The sequence below is a fragment of the Danio rerio genome, chromosome 19, assembly GCF_052040795.2.
Source record: "Danio rerio strain M-AB ecotype USA chromosome 19, GRCz13ab, whole genome shotgun sequence".
Classification (NCBI taxonomy): domain Eukaryota; kingdom Metazoa; phylum Chordata; class Actinopteri; order Cypriniformes; family Danionidae; genus Danio; species Danio rerio.
In genome coordinates, this window is record NC_141039.2 from 12,174,135 (window position 1) to 12,193,283 (window position 19,149).

At 37.1% G+C, this 19,149-nt stretch overlaps 1 protein-coding gene across 7 annotated transcripts in view; it reads right to left on the bottom strand.

The window, feature by feature from the left end:
- The window catches only part of arhgef2a (Rho/Rac guanine nucleotide exchange factor 2a), a 118,101-nt gene that overhangs the window by 32,255 nt on the left and 66,697 nt on the right, over window positions 1-19,149 (bottom strand). For 3 of the 7 annotated variants that reach the window (NM_001423384.1, XM_087294033.1, NM_001081631.2), the window contains 5 exons: window positions 7,487-7,554; window positions 7,289-7,352; window positions 6,965-7,094; window positions 4,674-4,783; window positions 1,722-1,865 (listed from right to left, as the gene is read on the bottom strand). In NM_001423384.1, the coding sequence (NP_001410313.1) occupies window positions 1,722-1,865; window positions 4,674-4,783; window positions 6,965-7,094; window positions 7,289-7,352; window positions 7,487-7,554 (516 nt within the window). Of the gene's footprint in view, window positions 1-1,721; window positions 1,866-4,673; window positions 4,784-6,960; window positions 7,095-7,288; window positions 7,353-7,486; window positions 7,555-7,898; window positions 8,046-19,149 lie in introns of those variants that run through there. The other 4 variants (XM_087294036.1, XM_087294035.1, XM_087294034.1 and 1 more) reach the window with 3 other exon arrangements.

Genomic DNA, 19,149 nt, shown 5'->3' on the forward strand with positions numbered 1-19,149 from the left:
GTGTGGGGCACGTCACTTTAAAAGAGTAATTAGTTATAGTTACTAGCTTCTTCTCGCAAATAGTATTTTTTACAAAATGACATAATTACATATTTACAAAAGTAACTAATTACCAGGGAAAGTAACTATTGCGTTAACTTAAAGGGCTCTATTTTGACGGTCCATGCGCAGAGCGCAAAACGCAGGGCGCAAACGCTTTCAGGGCATGTCAGAACGCATTTTTGCTAATTTAAGGACGAGAAAATCCGCTTTGCGCCAAGGCGCATGGTCTAAAAGGGTTGAGTTTATTTTCCTAATGAGTTATTGGTGTGTTTTGAAAATAAACCAATTAGAGCCTCATCTCCCATTACCTTCAAGATGCAGCAGCATCACGCCATAAGCGCATTTTGACGTAAAGTAAGTTCACGTTCGCTTTTGCTCTCGTGGATAGGGAAACCTTTACGCACAGACATTAATTAGCCTATAAATAATTAATTTTGTTTGTTAAGCGCAAAGATTTGTTTCAAAACTATTTCTAAATTCAGTTCTAATTTCTAGCAAACGAATAAATGAACAATAATTACCAAGTGTGGTCAAAATACTGAGTTATTTCCAAATACACCTGCTCTGCCCCATATGGTCTAAAATTTGACAGGTGGACAAATCTAAGCTTGTTTTTAATAAAACAAATATAAATATGAATATAATAAATAATACTGCTTATAATAATAACATCAAACAAAAGCAAATTGAATGAACTGAAAAAGCCTCCCGAGATGAAGAAATTAAGGCTTTTTAAATCTTCATGTAGGCTAGAAATTAATATGTTTTGTAATATTTAAATCATTTATATTTATATCCTGTATATATCCTTATTATTATTATATATCTATTCTTAAGATATTATATATTTTTCATATGTAAAGATATTTGCGTATTGCTCTGCATCTTGTTTGTAGTGTGTAAGCCAGGCGCACTTTGCGGCAGACAATAGACCGACTTTGTTCTGGTCTAAAGATCAGACTATTTACAGTTTCTCAAAATAGCAACGCGCCAAAACACGCCTGCTTTTTTAGACCAGAACGCCTATGGGCGCACATTTGAGCGCAAATGCATTTGCTATTTAAACAGCGTGGCGCAACACTTCAAAATGACCCTTGAGCCGAGCTAAAAGTAGCAAAAGAGTATTGCGCCGCGCCTTGTGCCACATTGCGCCGCGTATATGATAGGGCCAAAAATATATATAATTTGTGAAATAACTATAAAACACTGTACACTATCTACACTATTTTAAGGTGTTGTGGGACAATGTGAGACAAGCATCAAATTCAACAAATCATTATAAATATTATCATTACTATAGTTATAAAACCTACATATATGCATGATATTCCATGACTTAAAAATATAAACCATAAAATTCCCTGAATGTGGAATATACATTACAATATTCTATATACATTTATAATAAATATACATTTTAAACAGGACATTGCATGACCTGTGGAACCCTGTTTAATTTAAGCTATATAGTGGTCTCAATATATTTTATTATAAGATATTAAAACACTGCAAAATCGACTGTCTGTCCCACACCGCCTCGTTTTCAAAAAAGTGTCTGGAACAGAATTACTGTTTATATGAGAGCAATTCATAGTGATTTCCTGAGTCAACAGTCCATTTGCAGTCATAAACATGCTTTGATTCTAGACGTAGATGTTTGCTTTTGATCTTTTTCTAACCGTAGATGACGTCCTGTCTCTTGATAACATCTTTACGGTGGGTCTGCAAGTAGCTGGAATCCACTGCCATGCTCCAGGAGTCTGCTTCAAATTCTGGGCCTTCACAATCCAGATCTTCCAGCAGAGAAGAGACGTAGCACTCTCCTGAAAGCAAGAGAGATAATGACAATCATCCCACTTCAGTCTGAAGGCAAATTGGTTGGGCAAACATAGAAACTGGAATCATTAAAAATCAGGGATCCCATACCATCATGAACAGCAGATTCAAGAACTTTCAAGCAGCATTTATTTTAAATCAAGCACCTTTGTAATTCATACCACTGCATATGTAGCACCATGAAGAGTCTTTTCTGTACTTCACATTTCACTTGCACTTAAAAGTTATGTAAAAATGTCAATAATGTTTTCCAAATTTTGACTGTTTTAAACAGCCATGATGTTGAATTCAGTACTGGTGATAATCAAATGCAGTTTCTGAAATATTGATCAATTTGTCAGTGTTAAAGTGCAAGATTTAAATCCAACATTATAAATTTAAGAGTTTCTCCGTTTTTTCCTTCTGTTTTTGACAATTGAGTACAATTGTTGCAAGAAAACCTAAAAGTACTTGAAAGTACTTAAAAGTACTTTCAAGAAGCGCGGGATCCCTAAAAAAATGTTCTTAATTTTTGTCACAATTTACATTTAGGTTTCATTTGTTAATGTTATTTGTATGCCTTTATTTACTAACATGAACTAAAAAAGAACAATGCACTAGATTTATTAATCAGTTCTTCATTTACTAATGCATTACTGAAGTCTAATGTTGTGATTGTTAACATTAGTTAATGCCAATGAGTCAACATGAACTAACAATGTTTGATTAATATTCATCACCTAACATTAACAAAGATGAATAAATACTGTAATAAATGCATTGTTTGTTATTTTTGTTTATAAATATTAAATACATTAAAATTAAACTGTTATTGAATTTATATTAACTAATGGAATCTTGTTGTAAAAAATGTTTCTTTATAAGATTCTGTCAGTCCAAAATTTGTTCTTAGTTTTACTTAATGCTTATTGCTCATGCCCAACAAGGCTGCATTTATCTGATCAAAACCAAAGTAAACTTATGATATATTGTTACTTATTTTTCTGGATGACAATTGTGCTGCAAAATATTTAGAGGACACTGTGATTCAGAAATATTTATTAAGAAGAAAACGTTTAAAAAGACAGCATTTATTTGAAAAAGCAAACTGTTGTAGCATTAATTGACACATATAATTGTATTTAAAAAAAATAACCCTAGCTGAAAACAAACGTTTATGGATGTTTTAATGGATGTCTTTTATTTTGATATGGGTCACAGATTACAATAAGAAATATTATGACTGTAAATTTGATGGATTTATTATATATGGATTGATTGTATTTATTCACCTAATTAATTATCATTTAGATTTTTCCTCTCACTTTAACTTTTGGGTAACACTTTATTTTGATGGTCCATCTGAGTATTAGTAGACTGTGCTTAATATCTGTTGATACTGCTTCTTCAACAGACATTTAACTGACTATAAGAAACTTTGCAAGTACATCTCAACTTCCACTACCCCCTTCCTAACAGTCTACTTATAATCTAATAAGAGTTAGTTGGCATGTAGATGCAATGTAACTTAAATTCAACAAATGGACCATCAAAATAAAGTGTGACCGACATTTGTATATCAAAGGTTTTAATGTTGTATTTAAATATTGTATTTAATTATAGTTATGTTGTGACCCCAATGCCTCGGTTAGGGACTAGTTTATTTGGGTTTGTTAACAGGGTAAATGTTTGATTCTGTACAGAGAAACTGTATTCTATTCTGTATTTTGCTGAATAATCAATAAAACTAATAATCACTAAAAGGCATACAGTGGTCTCTCACTATAACGCGCTTCACTTTTCAGATTTTTTTGTGCAACTTGACTTGCATTTTTCTAACAGCGCATTGTGTTCTAAATCCTGAATGGCTGTAAACCATTGTCAATCAATCTCCTCCGCGCTGTGTCTCCTGTACAGAACAGAATGTGTTCAGCTTCCCAAATTTACATAAATGTTCGTTCACGAGTGACACTGAAGTGCTGTACGACGAAACGTTCTACACCGTCAAAAGCAACTGTGGTAACACCCAAAAGGCAGAGGAAGATGCTAACCATCGCAAAAAACATGTTAAAGAAAGGTAGAAGTTATGCAGATGAAGGGCACCATTACGAAATAAATAAATGAAGATCAAATGCTTTTGATCTTTGGTTACATTCTATAATACTGGACTTTTTTTATGAAGGTTTAAACTTTGAGAATGTTTAAACAAGAGAGAAATGTGTAAAAAAAAATGTTAATGCCTGTCAGAGAAAGGTGTATAAAGTGTCTAGTGAGGGGTTTTACATCCTTAAAACATCTATAATAACTGTACCACTTTACATCAAAATGTTTGTTTCAAATAAAAATTCTATCTTCATTTAGTTCAAAGAATTTAGTTTGTCTTTGGAACAAAAATAACTCCTTCAAAGATCTGTGAAAAAAAAGCCTAAAGAAAATTTGTTGGATTTATTAAGTGATTGTATCTATTCAAAATACTTGGATTCAACTTATTCATTAATTCATTTTCTTGTCGGATTAGTCCCTTTATTAATCCGGGGTCGCCACAGCAGAATGAACCTCCAACTTATCCAGCACGTTTTTTACGCAGTGGATACCCTTCCAGCCACAACCCATCTCTGGGAACTTATTGATTCATATTGATTATTATTATTAGTTGTTTGAATTTATTTACAAAAATATAAATCTATTCAGGCACAGAAATCTCTTACAACTCATTAAAATTGTTTTAGTTTGTATTCAAAGATGAGCAAACCTATTATATGTTTGGAACACACGAGGGTGAGTAAATAATGTGTTTGTAGGTACACATGTCTCACCCTCATCATTGAGCGACTCCATAGACATGGTTCTGCTCCTGAAGTTGAGTGAGTCTGTGGATTGAGATAAAATCCTGCGCAGCCCCAGAGGAGAGTCATCATTCAGAGTCCTACACGCAGATGCACGCACACACACACAGTGCATGCACACAAACAGATGTACATGTATGCATGCCATGCAAAGACACCAAAAAAAAGAAAACAAAACAAAACAACAAAATGAGAGGCAAGCATCATAATCACCACAGAAACAGAAAACGCTAATTCAAAATCAAATACATTAACGATAATTAATAGAAATCAAAATACAGTGAACATGATGACTAATCAATGACATTCAAACAAAAGTGCTTACATTAAACTAAAACAGGCCACAAACACACAAACAAGAAAAACAAACACAAAAAATACAAATTACACAGTGATAATAATTGAGTGTCAATGTACAGATACTTCACATCAATGGTTTGGTTTACAGTATTTATAAAGTAGGGGATTGTTTAGTTGCTTACTTGTTAGCAGGGCCTAAATTCAGCCCTTGCTAAGCACCAAACACACCAAAGTTTGCTAGCAAATGCAATGTTACCCATCAATTTGCCACGAACTTTGTTATTTCTTAACATATTAAGGAATTTTTTCATTCCAATCCATTACTTTTCTGCTGTTTTAACTACGTAAACACACTTGGCAGATGTACAGGTTTTTAAGACATCATGTCAACTTTTACATGCAAGTTGTAGTTTTGTCCTGTTTTCAGTCTAAATATCTAAAAAAAAATTGAATCAAGATACATACTAGACACAAGAGATAGCAGAAGAAATTATGTCTTGTTTTCTGAAAAAAAAAACTCAAAATTGAGGTATTGTTTGCTTAAAACAGTAAAATAAGTAAGAAAAATAATCTTAATCTCAAACAGAAGTTTTAAGCATCACTTAACTTTCTCATGCCATTTTTCTTGTCTAGTCTTGATTTAAGATATTTGATTTGGACAGGAAACGAGACGAAATTACTAAGTAAGAAAAGCTTTTTTTGCAGTGTAGCTACACATGACAAAAAAAAAAAAGAAAAAGGAATGATCCGCTGCTTTACTTGTGTTATTAACCCTTTCACTGAAGAGTTTAAAAGATTCTATCTGGAACCGGGAGTGAGTTTTGTTTGGCGATTATTATTTTAGAATGTTCACTCTTAATGTTTCCGTGGTGACGCGTCATGTTTGTTATGTGACCCACTGCAGCCACAATAGCGCTGTATGACAGATGTATACCTTTTATTTTGTTTTTCTGTTTTATACAAAATGTTCACACACTTGCTCATCATGTCATCAATTACCTGATATTCTAATTCACAAAAGAGTGTAAGTAGTGAACTGTGTTTTTATAGGCGGTATAAATGCTCTTGATCGTGATCTATGACGTGAGATGGGCCTCGCAAAGTTTACTTGCGGCCACGCGTTTGCCTCTTTCATAAAAGCAAAACACGCAGGATTCACCACGGAAATTCATCAGTTACTCCCCAAATACATGCGAGTAAATGGCTGGTTAAAGTAGAGAAGAATAGATTAAACTTTTATAGTGACTTTCACCGATGATGTAAATAAAACACACTGGCAAATTATATTTTAATGGATTGTTAGACTTCCATAGCTTTTCTTGTGTTTTACAAACTCTAAATGTATTGTTTTAAACGTACTTGTGTTTATTTGCATGTCTAAAACATAAAATAAGCATTAGGTGGTTTAAAACGCTGCATAATTGTGATAATATGACACGTCTTTCTCTGGCTCCAATGCGCCAAAGCTCAGTTTGAATTTTTCAGTTGCCGCTCTAAGAGTTAACAAGCTAACGCTAACTTGTCATGCTTGTCAAACTGGTTAACGAATAAAGGTACCCACTAGGGACTTTACAGTCCTCACTTCGAAACAGAACAAAAGTAGGATTCACCCTACTGTTGAACTCTCTTCCTCCTCATCCCTGTCTATGAGGCTCCGAACTCTGCATCACTGCGGACCGTGTTCACTCCGCTCCGCGCTCAACTGTAGTGTTTTTTAATAATCAAATGTGCCCTGTGTTGTGCGACACATGAATCGATTATGAAATTCGTTGCCAACTTTTTTGGTAATTGATTTTTATTGATTTAATCGATTCATTGTTGCAGCCCTATACTATATAGTATGTAAGTATGCAATTTCTGATGCAGCCAAAGTGTTAGCTTTAGCCCCTGAATTTATTTGCTATGTTTTATCACGTGCTAGAGTGGATGATATCCACATCTCCATCATCTCTGTCACTCACCCTGCAATGTTATTGGTGGAGACGCTCTTTGAAAGTAAAAGAGAAGAGCGTCCACGACGGGACCCGAGTAGCGACTGGCGAAGGCTGTCTGAAGGGTAGATGGCAGAACTCGGCCTTTCCTTTAAATGGGCTTTAGAAAGGTAGAAAAAGAGAGATCAATGTCATTTTTACACTTGGACTAAATTTACACCTAGAGTAAATCTATTTCACTCAACGAACAAGTCACATGGTCTTCTCAATAAGATCTGTCCCACGCAACTGCTCACTTTTGATTGGATTGACATAAATAAATAGACAGTTGACTTATTTCTACTCCATCCTCACCTTTATTCCTCAGTGTTACGTTCTGATAGGCTGAATTGTTCCTCATCAGTGCCATTTTTTGTTGCTGTTGTGACACACACAGATGACATATTTAGATTACATCTAAATCTATACCATCATCATTCCATGAAGTAAAATGTTTCTGCATGTCAGTGGTTCATGTATTCCACGTGACCCATGCGTGCACTAATATCCCACCTTTTGTTTCATTTTCACACAGTTTGGTAGTGTGTCCCTGCAGCGGTTGTGTATGGTGACGTTACAGGCTGAAAAACAAAAGAACACACCAGAACCAATCTTGTTATTTTACATTGTCGTCACATAGCATAATCTACATACGGTCACATTTACACACCTCAGCTTGTTCTATTTGGTCATTAAATGCCACTAAAGCCATTCTTGACTATAATAGACTTGTATGAGTGGTTTGTTTTGGTCTAAGAGGATCTATCAGTCTGAACTAACCAGTCTACGTCGCCAATCACAACTACTAGCTTAGCGTACAATTGATTTCCTATGAAAAAAAAAAAAACATATGAAGATCTCCTACTTTCCCTTTGAGATTTGTACATTGTATATTACTTTAAATAATGAAGTAAATGTACCATACCAGTTTTTTTCCTATCTGTCTCTCCCTCTTGAACTCTCTCCATGTCTGCGTTAAAATTCTTATTAGTAATCTTCTTTAGAGCATTCTACTAGTCGCTGAACATTTTCTCTGCTTCCAACGTATTGCTTTTGTCTCTGAACCCCTATTGTTTGAGAATGGCTTTGCTTCCTGTTTTGAGGGTGTGTGGAAGGAAGAGGGATGGGGCTCTGGAGGGGATTCCCTGGCCTTACTGCCCCACCATGCTCACCTACACCACCCGAATTAACCACCCGAAGAGAAGAGCAGCCCACAGCTTTTGTAAGTAAAAGAGCATCTCAGCAGTGAAAAACCAAAGTCAAACATTTTATTTCAGTAAAACCTTATTATAATTACGGTACGATACTATTAATAAATCCCATTGTTTCAAAATCAATAAGGTATGACAGCCAATGAGAAGAGAGTGTGGGTGGGCTTTCTCTGCAAGCACATTTAAAATAATTTTAGGATTATTAAGATAAGTAAATAATGAGGTGATTAATTTATCAACTTGTCATATATACAAACAAAATCTAAACTTCAAAAAATTTTATGTAAATATAGTCTTTTAGAGAAATTCGTTTTTAATTATATTTGGTCAGTATGCTAAATTATCATTAAATATGAGGGCTATAAATATGATAAATATTCTTCTTTTTTAAGGTTAAAACATTTGTACTGTGTTGTCTAAAAATAACTAAAAAAGGTTATAAATGATACATAAAAACATTTAAAAATTAGAAATAAAATATAAGGTTTTTAGAACAAATTATAAAACTTCTTAAAAATTGTGTAATTATTATTGTGTAGACATTGTATCTTGATGTGTATGTAAAAATATAATATGATATGCCATGGACATATCACCCTGCAGCCCAAGACAGTTTACTCGCTAACGGGAAAACTAGGTTGCGGTTGGAAGGGGTGTTAGTGAGGCAAAAAGGGGCGGTCTGTGTGAGTCCTAATGCCCCAGTGTACAGAAGAGGGCACTATACTGTCAGTAAGCGCCATCTTTCGGATGAGACATTAAACTGAGGTTCTGATTGGGTCCGGACTAAACCCGGTGTCCTAGCTAAATTCCCTCCATAGGCCCTTGCCGATCATAGCCTCCCAATTATTCCCATCCATTGAATTGGCTCTAACATCATCTCTTCACTCCACCTATAGCTGGACTGCACTGGCGCCATTGTCCTGTGGCTGCTGTCGCATGATCCAAGTGGATGCTGCACATTGGTGGTGGAGTGAGGAGACCCCCCTCATGATTGTGAAGCGATTTGAGTGTACGGCCATACATAATAAATGCATATAAATATAATTACATTACTTAAAATAAATTAATTGCTTACTTCCTTACTATAACAGCATTTGCTGTACTAAAATGTTTACAGATTTGTAAAAAAAAAACAAGAGGGTTGACTTGTACTTATTTTACGTATTCGTTTATATTTAATTAAAAATAAACTATCAACGTTCAATCACTGCCATTATGAGTATAACCAAACACCCTGGATTGAGATATCTTCTATATTGCTCGTCTGAAGAAAAAAGTCACCTACATTTCGAGTGACCACTGGGTGAGTAAATTAATAGGAAATTTACAATTATAAGTGAACTATCCCTTTAACATCCCATTTGACCACAAGATCAAAGTTGTGCTAATCAAGACAAAACCAGTAACAGTGACATTCGGCAGGATAAAACCACAATCACAACTACAAAACAAAAAATAATACCACCAACACAGTTCATGTTTGCCACACAGTTGCTGAACATCACAGTTGACTGTACATCATTAATTATGTTCATCATCAATCAACTGATTGGAAATGGTGCCTTGAGCTAGCATGTTAATTATTATTTTTATAAGAACCAATTAATATACATAATTTCTTTAATCCTTAGACCTTATGAGTATAAAATACACACAGTATGTGACAGACATTTTGCATAATGAAACTCTTGCTCTTTTAATCTCCACTATCTCATATGCAGAGATGTATTTTGCACACATCACATCAGCAGTTTTGCCTTAAAGAGGGTGTAACGATGAGTTAAAAATACTTCTTAAAACACAAATCAAGTCTCCTGCATTCAGTTCCATCCCACTGCACTCCGTCCAGCTGTGTTTGAACACCTCCTAAACACTTGCCTGAGATCGAGGTGAAACCAGTCTTTTGAGTGCTTCCTTATGACCAATGAGTCTGTTGGTTATCGAGTTCACTTAAAACATATGTATTTATTGCACATTCCTACTCATTTATTAACTTATTTATGGACAAAACATGAAATAGAGCAGCATATTTATGCATATACATTATTCTAATACACTGTAAGATTTACTGCGAATGTGATCTCCCACTTAGAGGTTTTCAGTTCATAGGCCTTTGGACTAAGAGTCTGTGTGGGAGTTGAATATGCAGTTTTAGACTCGACAGTGAGAGAGAAGTCATTACAGAGCTCAGACCAGAGCAGCCGAGCTCAGAGCTGCACATCGGTGAGCGGCTCGTACGGTCTGCTCTTGAAATCTGATCTTGATGGCAAAATAAGGAAGAAGCCGAAAACAATAACAAAAACAGAGAACAAGAAATGAGAGATGAGCGCGGCAAAACAGGAAAGGGTGTGAGTGTTAGCAAGCATTCATATGTAAATGTGTTTAATGGAGGAGGTCAGGTTGTATTGGCAGCTTTAAAGTGGAAGTTCACCCAAAACGAAAAGTTTCTTTCTTCTGCTGAACACAGAAGACATTTTAATGAATGTGGGAATGTGGGCTTCTGAACTGAAAAAATATATATAATATGACAGTCAATGTGGCCCAGCAACTGTTTTGTTACCCACATTTTAAAAAAAATCTCATAAAATGTTAATTTTTTGGTGAGGCGTCCCATTAAATATATGTGACTGTAAAAATCTATTGATAAAAAACACAGTTTTTTGAATAAGGACACATATTAGCACATTTACAAGAAACTAGATGAAAAAAAACTACTAACACTGCGTGTGCGAAATTATTTAGACTAGTACCAGGACTTAGCAACCACATAGCAACATGCCAAAAGCACTCTGAACACTTTTAAAACAAGCATAGCAACATAACAGCAACTTGTAACGTAAAGAAAACACGTAAAGAAAATCTTAGCCAATCACAGAACAGCATTTGCTGCATTTTACAAGACGTTCTCGTTGCAGCCTGCACTTGATGACATGATAGACCTGGTCCACTACGTAGTGGACCTTGTACTGCCCACTTAGGTATTGCCCATGCTACTGTGACAGTTGGGTTTAGGGTAGGGGGAGATCTAGGCAATTGTCAACTACGTAATGGACCTTGTACCGCCCACTAAGGTACATGTAACACACATGCTACTGTGACAGTTGGGTTTAGAGCAGGGGGAGGTGTAGGCGATTGTTTACTCTGTAATGGACCTTGTACCACCCACTAAGGTAACACTCATGCTACTGTGACAGCTGGGTTTAGGGTAGGGGTAGGCGATCGTCAACTACATAATGGACCTTGTACCGCCCACTAAGGTAACACTCATGCTACTGTGATGGCTGGCTTTAGGGTAGGGGTAGGCGATCGTCAACTACATAATGGACCTTGTACCGCCCACTAAGGAAACGCACATGCTACTGTGACGGCTGGGTTAAGGGTAGGGAAAGGTGTAGGCGATCGTCAACTACGAAATGGACCTTGTTCCGCCCACTATTGTAAAACCCATACTACTGTGACGATTGGGTTAAGGGTTGGGGAAGGTGTAGGCGATTGTTTACTACAAAATGGACCTTGTACCACCCTCTAAGGTAACACTCATGCTACTGTGACAGCTGGGTTTAGGGTAAGAGAAGGTGTAGGCCAGGGGTGTCCAAACTCGGTCCTAGAGGGCCGGTGTCCTGCAGATTTTAGCTCCAACTTGCCTCAACACACCTGCAAGGATGTTTCTACAAAGCCTAACAAGAGCTTGATTAGTTAGCCCAAGTGTGTCTGATTGGGGTTGGAACTAAACTTTGCAGGACACTGAACCTCCAGGACCGAGTTTGGACGTGCCTGGTGTAGGCGATCGTCAACTACATAGTGGACCTGGTTCACTATGTCATCAAGCTGCGGGCTGCAGCGAGGACTGTCTCGCATAATAACATAATAAGCTGTTATGCTTTTTAGGTGAATCATATCAGGCTTGCCTTTAATAGGCTTTTGCTTTTAGTATGATCAGTAAGACCCTAATTAGTTGGCTCAGGTGTGTTTAATTGGAGTTGGAGATAAACTTTTCAGGACACCTGGGTCTCCAGGACACCTCTGATCTACAACTTCTTATTATAGCTTGATGAACAAACACACTTTAGTATTAGCACAAGAATTTAAACATTATACATATTACCATGTGACTAGTTGACAAAATACCACACATTCTGTTCAAATGTATCTAATATTGCAACTCTCCCTGGAACATTATCAATTTTAACTATTGGCACATATCATGTGATGTGTGGCCATGCTAATGACCTCAATTTCCGGATTGGTTTTATTGACTTTTTTCTTTCATGTAGAAGTGCGCTCATTTTTGCGATTGTTTTAGAAATTCTGATTCAGTTGTTTATACTGAAAAAATATGTCAATTTAATTTAAACAAACAAATTAAATTGAGTTGAATCATTTTTTTCAGTGTATAGGAGAAATTACTAGGAATAATGAATGGCAGAATATACGTGTTTATGACTACATAAAAAGTCTAAGACTAATGTATTAAGAAAATGTAAGTTTTCAACATCAAGCAGCATAACGTGTCATTTTGAGCGTCTAAAAATCGATGGAAGTGAAAGAGACCAAAGGTTTCCAATGGCTCCACCCTCTTGTATCTGAAGAATAAGGTCAATAGAAAACTGGGAAACAACTGATTTCAGCAGGAGCTCTGTAGGACGTAATTAAGACCACAATTAATGATGATGCCATGATTCGACACTCAGTCATGGCATCATCTAAAAAAAAAAAAAAAATATATATATATATATATATATATATATAGTGTGTGTGTATGTGTGATAAATTGACTGAATGTGAAAAAATGTGTTAAAATTCATGTCTAAGTAAGAAACTATCCAGACCTCCAACTTCAAGATGTGTATGTGTGTGTGTCTGTTATCATAGCATGCAGCGGTAGACCAGTGGCTAAAAATATTCCACATACTCTCCACTTTACCACATAATACGACTGCAGTATAAAATAAAAACAGCAGTGCAGGGCTTTCACACACAGCTGTAATGTATAAGAGGGATGTGGAAAACGGTAGCCAGGTGTGGCTCGTAAGTAATAAAGAGACTTATATATGAAATTTGTTTTTGAGTTCAAACATTTGGAGACAATCATGGAAAGAAAGTGTGGGAGTCGGGATGGGGGGAAAAGCCGGAAAAATCATAGGAAGGAGTGAGGTAAGCAGCTGTTTTATAGTGTCTGTGTTGTGATTGGCAGGATCACAAACAAGCTCCTCCCAGGGATCTGAAAGGAACAGTTGTTCTTGGAGTTTTGATCAACAGAGGACATTAGCAAATATTAATCAAGAATGGTCATGCTATTATACTCATACCCATTAGGATCTAATCACAATTATAACTGCTCAAACTTATGGTTATGGAATTTAGGAAATACTTGATGACTATTAAACATTAGCAAAAATAAATATGTCTAGGCAGACTGTAGCCTTTCTAAGCATTGACATTGCAAACTGAACAAAATGTCCAATCAGAAATAAACATCCACTTGTTTGTTGTTCTACTGCAAGTGCTTTAAAGCTATAATTATGAACAAAACGTTTGCGGATCTGCATTCAAGTAGGGACTGAAATCATAATATGTTCAAACAGATACAAATTAGAAATCAAACAGATACATAACATAGAAATAGAAACCACCAAAAACCCCTTAACAACCAAATGGCAACCTAATAAACAAACTAAAACTACCTAAGAAACATCTCAAAACCACATAAGACACGTTATAACTAACTAAAACCACCCAAGATAAATAACACGTTAGTAATCCATCCATCTACAGCATCCTACTCTTGCATGGAGGAATAAACGTCAACTTTCTTTAAAGAAATATGCTGTTTAAAGCTTAATACCAAAGTTTTGTGCTTAATAATTCAGTGTGCCATAGAAATATGAAGCTTTACTTAACAGTTTATGTTTCATCAGCTATAGACCATTTCAATGTGGTCATGTCATTGGCCCATGAACATTTCCTGCTTGTTATCAAACTATTTCATAACTGTAACAAGAAGCAATTCAATCATAACTTCATGTTAAAACAGCTATAATAACAATAATTATCAAAATGTGACTCTTTTTGGATTTTCAGAAGCTATAGAAATTAAGAATGTAAAACAGGAAATGCGTTGGGAACATTGTTTTTGTCTACATCCCTCAAAATGGTCCATAAGAGACTATATTTAGATGAAATGTTTGAAGACTATGTATATCAACTTCCTAACAAACAGATAGTTCACTAAAAAATTTAAATATAATTACTACTTGTTCACTTACAAGTGGCTATACATATTTGAGTTTTTTATTAAATTAAACAATAAAGATTACATTTTGAAGAAAGCTGAAAACCTGCAACTACTGACTTCCATGGTATACGAAAAACAAATAGTATTAAAGTCAATGGCTACAGTTTTCCAAATATCTTCCTTTGTGTTCAACAGAAGAAAGTTGATGGTAGGCATTTTGCCATCTGTCATATGCAAGGATTTGCACACAGTTGCTTCGATAATGCCTTATGTTGACTAAAGTTTATTTGAAGAATGGTATATATGATACCTATTTTGCTACCTGAGTTTGTGATCTGATTAAAAACGTGTCTGTACTGGGTGGGATAGATTAAGTGAACGCTTCATTTTAATGTAAACTCATTGACTCAACTATCTGTAACTAAATCAGCATCCTATCATCTCAAAAATCTTGCAAGAATTAGATGCTTTGTCTCCAGTGATGACTTAGAGAAACTTGTTTATGGTTTTATCAGCAGCAGGGTGGATTACTGTAATGGACTCCTCACTGGCCTTCCCCAAAAAACAGTCAGACAGTTGCAGCTCATCCAGAACGCTGCAGCCAGAATTCTGACCAGAACCAGAAAATTAGAACACATCACACCTGTCCTCAGGTCTTTACGCTGGCTCCCAGTTACATTCAGAATAGATTTTAAAGTATTATTACTTGTCTATAAATCACTAATTGGCCTAGGACCTCAGTACATTACAGATATGCTCACTGAATACAAACCCAACAGATCACTCAGATCATAAGAATCAGGTAAATGAGAAATTCCAAGGGGCAATTCAAAGCAGGGTGAATTCACCTTCAGCTTCTGTGCCCTCTGCTGCTGGAATCAGCTTCCAGAAATGATCAGATGTGCTCCAACATAAGGTACATTCAAATCAAGACAAATTAAACACATCTGTTTGGCTGTGCCTTTCCTGAATGAGCACTGAGCTAGATCACACTATTATGTCTTTCTTTTCTTTTTCATTCCTTTAAAACCTGTTTAAACACATTTTAATCTGTTTGTAATAATTTTTATTCTTTGTTTTTATTTTCTTGTTTTTTTTTATACATGTTTATGTCAACCCAAGCTCATTCTGGAAACGTAGCCCCGCGGACGTTTCTGGAGACCGCGATTTACGTGGCCGGAGGTGCGTAAAGGCCGCGTTTGTTTTTTTTTCGAGCGAACGCCGCGGGGCGGTGTGGCGCCGCTCCGCCCCTCCTCTTCGCGCTCGCCGGCCGACGGCTCGCCTCCGTCGGAGCGGAGGCCCCGGAGGAGGACGAGCCGGAGCCGGCCGCGGTGGACGACGACCGGGATCGAGTCCGGGGAACGGCGGGTTCCGGAAATCAGGTAAGACGAAAAACGGAATATGGAAAATGAGGGCGAGAATGCGGCGGGATCCGAAAATGCTGTCGAGATTGAAGACGGGGGCTTTTGCTTTTTTTTTTTTTTTCGATCCGGCGGCTATTCGCGCGAGAACGGCGCGGGCGCGAAAAAGCGCGCGGACGCGAAAAAACGCGCACAGCGGCCTCTCGCAGATCCGCGAAAACAAAAAACCACTCGAATACGTACCTCCCGAGACGTAAATCGCAGTCCGCAGAAACGTCCGCGGGGCTACGTTTCCACAATGAGCCCGGGTTGGTTTATGTAAAGCACTTTGAATTACCATTGTGTATGAAATGTGCTATTTAAATAATCTTGCCTTGCCTAGTTGGTTACAAACCTTTTTTTAACAGGAAATTAGTAACTATGCACATCCCAGAACTACCTAGAAAAACCTTGCAAACACATTGCAACATGTTTCTAGAACACTAACTAAAACCGAAAAGTTCAATCCTGCTCCTGAAGAGCTACTGTCCTGTAAATGTTTAGCTCCAACTGGCTCTAAGACATTTGCCTAGCGGTGTCCGAAATCAGCCTCTATAGCCTTACTGGTGTCCAAAACCACAGTGGACATTCTGAAGAGCAGTTAATGAACCCCACAATGCACAGCAATAACAAGTGTACAACTGATGCGTACTCAACATGAGGATACCCGTAATGCACTGTGAGAGTTTGCACACAAACAAATTTTTGCCTCTGAACACTAGATGGCATCCACAGTGGAATCCTATTATTGTGAGTTTCTAAACATATATTATTTAATCATTCATTCGTTTTCTTTTCACCTTAGACCCTATATTAATCTGGGGTCACCACAATGGAATGAACCACCAACTTATTCAGCATATGATTTACGTAGCGGAAGCCCTACACTGGAAAACACCCATACACACTCATTCATACACATACACTACAGCCAATTTAGCTTATTCAAATCATCTATAGCGCATCTCTTTGGACTGTGGGAGAAACAGGAGCACCCAGAGGAAACCCACACGAACACGGGGAGAACATGCAGACTCCACACAGAAATGCCAACTGAACCAGCCAGGGCTCAAACCAGCAACCTTCTTGCTGTGAGGCAATCGTGCTACCCACTGCGCCACCGTAATACTCATATATTATTTAATTGTAAAATTAATATTTGTACACATGACAGAAATCAAAATACTTTGTTTTATCACTAATAGATAGATTGCTAAGTGTACTATCACAGGGTCTGACCAAAAAAAAACCAAACAGTCTGAGGGATTTATCAATCAGCAAAGTTACATCAAAACATCATCCCACTCAATAGTTTTCATTCACTCCTTTAAGTGAACTATATTAGTATACTAATGTAAGGAATAGTGAATGAGTGCATAGGGGATGGTCTGGGATACAGCCTAGGAGTTTCTAGTGAGTCTGAAAAACTTGATTAGCTGGTTCAGCTGTGTTTCATTACAGTATAAGCTACAATCTGAATGACCATGACCCTTCAGAAACAAGCTCAGACACCTGCTAAAATCACCCACAACACCTTAGTAACTACAAAGTAACACCCTTGAGTGTTCTCTGTCTTCTGTATGTGCTGTGTCAGAACGTCAAGGAGCGAGGTATTTCTCAATTCATACGCTGTGCCAGATCTGTCCAGTACAAAGCTCACAATAAACTTTACCTTACAAATAACCAAGACACATCCTAAAATATTGTGACCTCTTACCGAATTCATTAACTCAATAGCTTAGGCCTGAAGATGCCTAATAGACATCACTTACAATAAGTGAACAAGGGCGCACTTCAAGAGAGTGCTCTTTAAAGCGGCCTTTCGAACATAAATAAAACACAACGCCACTGTTGATGGTGGTTTAGTTAACCAGTCAAACATAACAAGTCTTTAGTTGTTATATTACTATGGTCAAAATAGACAGTTACAACATTTGACTTTGTCTATGCACACATAAAACAACACATCCTGTGGGTATGCAGCTACAGAGACTTGAGGACTGGCAACTCAGATCCTGTATCAGACGAGGGTTGAGTATCGTTTGGGGTTATTTCGTTACCGGCGCTAAATCCGTTTTACATTTTATAGCACATACATCTATTAACGTCATTGCGTCACCATGCTATCCACATTTCCTCTGGAGTTATTTCATGTAATTTCAGGTGTTTCACTTTATATTTTTTGACTTTAACTGCAGTTTGGCAGTATCACTTTCATTCAGGAACATTTCATTCATGCCTCTTCAACAAACTAAGGAATTAGATACGAGTATTAAAGGTGCAGTAGGTGATTGTCTTCAGAAACATTTTTTGTTGTGCTGGTTGAAAGTCTCTTCACAGTCCAATAGTAATGATTACAGTAAATGATCTAAATGTGTTTATATGTATTTTTATTTTCTGGGTAAAGCATAAAACTAAAAAAATGTTCGTCCAATTGAATAGAGTCGGACCGACATCTCCCATAATTCCGATAAGCAGGTCAGACTGTCTGTCAACATATGTAGATTTGGACTTCTGCGCATCTGTTCACGCAGATCCGCCATTAGCGCGTGCCCGTCTGCATCACAAACGCATGTGTGCGAGCGAGCTGCGGGCCGCTCGCCGATGCCGAGTCGGAGCCAGAGACGCCGAAGGACAGACGAGCTCGGGCCGATTACTGTAAAGCCAGGCGCGAGTATAATTTGCCCTTAAAGCGGCCTGCCCGGTCACGAGACGTACCGGGAGAAATCAAATGCTAAATTGAAACTTTTAAAAACCTGAATCAATATTGGAGTTACTTTAGCATGCTGGAGGTAGGACGACACCATGGCTGAAGTATTACTGTTAGACAGGTAATGTTGTTTTAAAACTTAAGTCAGGCTAAGCTTATGTTAGATTGTGTTGTTATGAATGACTTATATGCACAGACGTGTTGTTAAGGCCCGGTGAAAGATTGATGTGATTATTTTCAGTTTCATAAGGTCCTTTGACAGCATCTATAATGTAGATTTATATTTAGTTTAACAACAAAACATCAGTAAATAGCACTATTCCGCCTAACCTGATTTACTTAGCTGAAGTTGCTTTTATATTCACAATGGGTCATTTTTATACAATGACAGCCATCCTATACTGTTTACCATGCTACTCTGAATATTCGCTCTGAAATAGCATGCAAGTGTGGCAAAGTAACAAATGTAATTCCTGCACGGCGCTGGCACTAACTAACTGGCGAATGACATGAACTAGTGGGTTGTCTGTCTGCTGTTGTGACGCGGTGCGCGCGTGGTCGCAATTTCATGGGGTGTGACTTTGAATCACAGTCCCTCTCCGCCGTCCAAAAATAATATG